General features: G+C 32.2%; 2 protein-coding genes across 2 annotated transcripts; both read right to left on the minus strand.

Annotated features, from left to right (window-relative positions):
• Nucleotides 1-2,288: 2,288 nt before the first annotated feature.
• LOC114761067 (phenolic glucoside malonyltransferase 1-like) lies at nucleotides 2,289-2,642 on the minus strand. The gene has a single exon (XM_028950379.1). It carries the CDS (start codon nucleotides 2,640-2,642, stop codon nucleotides 2,289-2,291), a length of 354 nt encoding a protein of 117 aa, XP_028806212.1.
• A 335-nt stretch (nucleotides 2,643-2,977) lies between these two features.
• Nucleotides 2,978-4,404, minus strand: LOC114761068 (phenolic glucoside malonyltransferase 1-like). The gene has a single exon (XM_028950381.1). The coding sequence runs from the start codon at nucleotides 4,402-4,404 to the stop codon at nucleotides 2,980-2,982; it is 1,425 nt and encodes a 474-aa protein (XP_028806214.1). The 3' UTR covers nucleotides 2,978-2,979.
• Nucleotides 4,405-4,986: the final 582 nt, after the last annotated feature.

Raw genomic sequence — 4,986 nt, forward strand, 5'->3', positions numbered from 1 at the left:
GATAAAAAATTCAAATATATATAGCTTCTGGTCATAAGATAGAAAATTAAAGTTATATGGCAACTAGCCATTTAATAAGAAAAAGAAAAATTAAATATATATGCCTTCTGGTCATAAAATAGAAAATTCAAATTATAAGGCTTCTAGCCATTTAATAAGATAACAATAATCAAATATACATGGCTTCTAGCCATAAGATGGAAAATTTATACCTAAATACTTCTAGTTATTTAATAAGATAAAATATCAAATATATATGGCTTCAAGTCATTTAAAAAAAATAGAGAATTAGCCATATGTATATATGGCTTCTAGCCATAAAATTAAAAAAAAAAAATCAAAGTTGTATAAGTTCTGGCTATAATATAGAAAATCAAAATCATATGGCTTTTAGCCATTTAATTTGAAAAGAATGAAAAATCAGAATTATATGGCTTCTGGCTATTTAATTACAATGAGATGAAAACTTAGAATTATATGGCTTCTGACTATTTAACTTTAGATAGTAACTCTTTAAGGATACTGTTAATATCTATTGGAACTTCGAGTTCCATCGAAATAGTGACGTCAAGTCAACAAGAAATAGAGGGGGGAAAATCCTCTCATCATAATTAGTTCAGAAGGTATAATATCTATATCAAAACTAAATTGCGGCATTAAAAAGTAAAACAAAATCTCCAATCATAGCCATAGAACCTAATGTTTAAAACAACGGTCGATAATCTTTTTAAAATTGAATAGGAATACAGATACTCTAAAACACATTATATTGATGTTTGAGATATTTTTATTTGAACAGAGTAAGAGATACTCTAGAAAAATAATAGACATGATGTTCTAAAATTATACTAGGGTAGAAATGTATATCATACACACCTTGATTAGAGTTTCGTGCTGATAGCGTGTTTTAAATAAAAAAGAAATGTAGAGAAGAATTATACAGAGGAAGAGAGGATCAACAAGAAAGAGTATTTCTCATTCCATTCAAGAGAGTGCTCAATACATTATACATGGCCTCTATTTATAGGCACAGTTTTACATCTTTGATAGAATCTACAGATTAAATAATAATATGAGATAATTGTGTGATATAGAGATAATAGAAGATATTGAAGATTATAGGAGATAATGAGATATATATATATATATCTACAAAGATATTATTATATTTATAGCAATGTAATGATTGTGTGAGTCATGGTAGAAAAATTAAGGGCGTGTTATTTTTGTTTTTTTTATTGTTCTCAAAACAAATTTATGAAATTATTTTTTGCAAGTTTTGGAATAAAGAGACAAAAAGATATGTTTAGATAATTATTTTTAAAAAAATTCACGTTTGAAAAAAAATTATATTTGGTAGGTGGTAGTCGGATATGTAGCAGGTGGTGGGTGAGAAAAAAAAGAATATTTCAAAAAAAATCTATATTTTTTTTTAGTTTTTAGATTTTAAAAACATATTATGGTTTTTTTAATATAACCAACTAAAAAAAAATTATAATAATTTTTTTTTTGGTTTTTGGTCACAAACTTTTTTTTTTTTTTTCTTCCTTTTAAAAATAAAAAATTATTTTCAAGAAACCAAACAACTCTTAAATGGTCTATAAATCTGTTTTTTTATTCATTTTAAAACTCACGCAGGAGACTTCAATTTGCTGCTTGCAAATGCATGTGTAGATAAAACGTACTTCTTCTGTATTTAATATAAGACCTAATTATTGAATAAATCTTGATCTTAAATATAAAATATATTTATCACATTCATCATTTTTTTTAAGTTATCCCCATTAATACTTCTTCCACCATAATCAATGAAGAGAGGAGGAGGATATTAAAAAGATATTATGATACTTTAGAAAAAACATGTCACATTTTCATAATTAACTAACTTACCTATTTTTCTTAATCTAATTATATAAGTTAAATAGATTCTATATTAAGGATTGGAGGAATAATATCTTTTCAAATGAAAACACAGCAGGTGGGAACCGGAACTAGTTTCAGTGCTCATCATAGTGATAACTACTGTGATGCTCATCAAATCTCAATCATTTAAATTTAATATGGACGATCAAGATTTAATTATTAATATTTTTATTTTTCAAAAATTGTTTTCATTTTAAGAAGTACATAATCTAAAATAAATATAATTTCTTAACTGTAAGTTTTTTAAAAACTAATTTTTTAGTTAAAATTCATTAGTTCAAAATTTTAAATCTCTGATTATTAAATCTGATTTTGAAAGATTTAGGTTTTTCATGCTACTTATCAGTGCGATGAGTATCCGTCAGTTAAGTCTTCAGTGCGAGTCCCACTTCAACCCCGCCATCGCCATCTTTACTCTCTGCCATCGCCATCGTTATAGTTCTGTCCACTGAAATTTTCTCCACCTTCTCAGGCCTTCCCCATCCAAAGTCCACTTGATAAAGGCCGAATCGGGCCGACCCGGCTACTACTATACCCATAACTTGCTTCTCCTCATCATTTAGCAAAGAAGAATACCAAGAAAACAACGTCTCAGCTCCATCCAGCGCTCCTTTCTCTCTCTCTATTTTCTTTATCTTCCTGTGTATTTTCTTAGCAACCATGACTACCCCATCCTCATCTTTCAAGTCTTCTGGCTGTATTTCGATTATCTGAGGCATCACGCAATTGTTTTCATTTTAATTAAGAACTAAGCTATAATAGAGTTAAAATTATAGAGACTGAATTGCATTGAGTTAAAATATAAAGACTGAGTTACAAACAAGTTAATACTATAAAAACTAAAAGATTAATTATCCCTATATTATATATATAAAGCTTGTTTTGTTTCTCTCTCGCTCTTTTCATCTTTCTACTAAGAATATAATTAATTCTCCCGACGAGTTCAAAGTTTTTTTTTTTTTTTGGTCCAAGATGAATTCAAAGTTTATTGAGCACAACATTAATGCTTTTGAAAATTAAGCTAATTGCCAGATTTCAAATTATGATATTTTGACATCAAGGAGATGCAATCATTGTTGCAAACAAGGAAGCAAACTGATCCATCACACGCTTCTTTAGTGCGAGTCCCACTTCGACACCACCATCACCATCTTTACTCTCTGCCATCGCCATTGTTATACCTCTGTCAACTGAAACTGTCTCCACCTTCTCAGGCCTTACCCACCCAAAATCAGTCTCGTAAACCCCGAACCGGGTCGACCCGGCTACTGCTATGTACTGAACTTCGATTCCTTCTGCAGATTGCAAAGAATACCCAGAAGACAGTGTCTCTGCTCCATCAAGCGCCCCTTTCTCTTTCTGTATTTTCTTTATCTTTCTGTGTATTTTCTTGGCAAGCATGACTAACCCATCCTCATCTTTTATGTTTTCTGGCTGTATTTCAAGTATCTGAGGCATCACACAATTACCAAAGTAGGTTTCGGGGATTGGAGGCTCTAATCTGGCCCTACAATCAGCTGGGAAGCAGAATAACAGTTTCCTTCTCTTGTTTTCGCCAGTTGTTTCAACGGCCTTGGCAAGGCAAACCAGAACATAAGAAGTTGTAAGGACGAAGGTTGATAAATTTTGAGGCTTTGAAAGTGTTGAGTCTTCTTTTTCTTCTTTGGTCTCGGAATTTTCCCATTTCTGCAAAACCCTTTCTTTTATCTTGTTTATATCCCAGCGTTTGAGCTCGAATATGGCTCGAGCAGAGTGGTCCACTAAAAGCGGGAACACGTCGTAGAGAATCTTCAAGCTCAATGGCTGGCTCTTCTGAGCCTGATGAGTGGGATCTAAACCTGACCACCCATTAATGTATGTAATGTCAATGCCACATGGATCGATGATAACTTCTCTTTCTGTGAATGGTTGTAGTTCTTGAGGAAGAAAACCAGAAGATTCGTTCTCTGCTTCTGTTCGACATAGATAAGCCCAGGCCTTCATGAACATAGTCGCTGACTTACCATCTAAACAAGCATGGTGCGAACTCATGCCTATGCAAAATTCACTATTGGGAAACAGAGTGATCTGCAGTGAAAGAACAGAAGCGAATGAATCAGAAGAATCCAAGTTGGGAACAAAAGCACGAGATTGTGAGGCGTCACGAGGGGATTTGTTCAAGACATGGTTGAAATCAGAATCGGAAACGGCCATGGCGAGAGAGACGGCATATCCAGGAGTGTATTGAACGATGGGTTTGGGTGAATCGGAGGGCCAAACGATGTTTCCAGCGAGAGGAAGGAAGTGTTGCAGAGTGAGAGAGAGGGAGCGTTTGAGCTTTGGAACGATGGAATCGAAGAAGGAAGAAGGGCTTAAGTGAGGAAGAGAGAAGAAGAAGAGTCTGAGCCAAAGCAAGTCGAAGAAGGTGAGAGAGAAGGAGGACTTCGGTGAAGATGGTGGCGGAGCAATTCTGCAGAGCTCTTGTATTTTCAGAGACGCCATAAGAATGAAGCGGAGGATGCGTGCTTTAACATATACCAGATATATATAAAGGAAATTAGATCTTCGCTTTAAGGACCAAGTGTTATTACAATATTTAGTTATTTTGCCTTCAATTAACTCTTACAATGATTAGATAAAAAGTTTTAATCAAAGATAATTCCAATTCATATAATTAGTAATAATATTTTGAGAAGACAATACTCATTTATTATAAATAATTAAATTTATTAATTTTTTTAATATTTATAAATTAATTATCTAATTTTTATATTAATGAGGTAATAATTTACATAGGTAGTTTATTTAGTTTATTTTGCTAAGATTCAATATTCTAATGCTTCTCTAAGGTCCTTATCCCTCTAATGTGTGTTTTGTAGGGAAGTGAAATTCTTTTTTCTCTGTTTTTTTTTTTCAATCTGGAAAAATTTTTAATTGAAGGATTTATAATTTTTCTAAGGTCAGCATATTTTAACCTAGTCATCTGAAAAACTTAACGCTGCTAAATCCACCTTAGCAAAATCAACATGATCTAGGTTAGGCCAACTTCTTCTTTTTTTTTGGGTATATGTTTCTAAATAAAAA

This window comes from Neltuma alba, unplaced genomic scaffold (assembly GCF_004799145.2).
Source record: "Neltuma alba isolate B1F8T4 unplaced genomic scaffold, ASM479914v2 tig00011069_pilon, whole genome shotgun sequence".
NCBI lineage: Eukaryota > Viridiplantae > Streptophyta > Magnoliopsida > Fabales > Fabaceae > Neltuma > Neltuma alba.

What these genes read in the sequence shown, in the direction of transcription:
- LOC114761068 (XM_028950381.1), bottom strand. Translation starts at nt 4,404, where the DNA reads ATGGCGTCTCTGAAAATACAAGAGCTCTGCAGAATTGCTCCGCCACCA.
- LOC114761067 (XM_028950379.1), bottom strand. Translation starts at nt 2,642, where the DNA reads ATGCCTCAGATAATCGAAATACAGCCAGAAGACTTGAAAGATGAGGAT.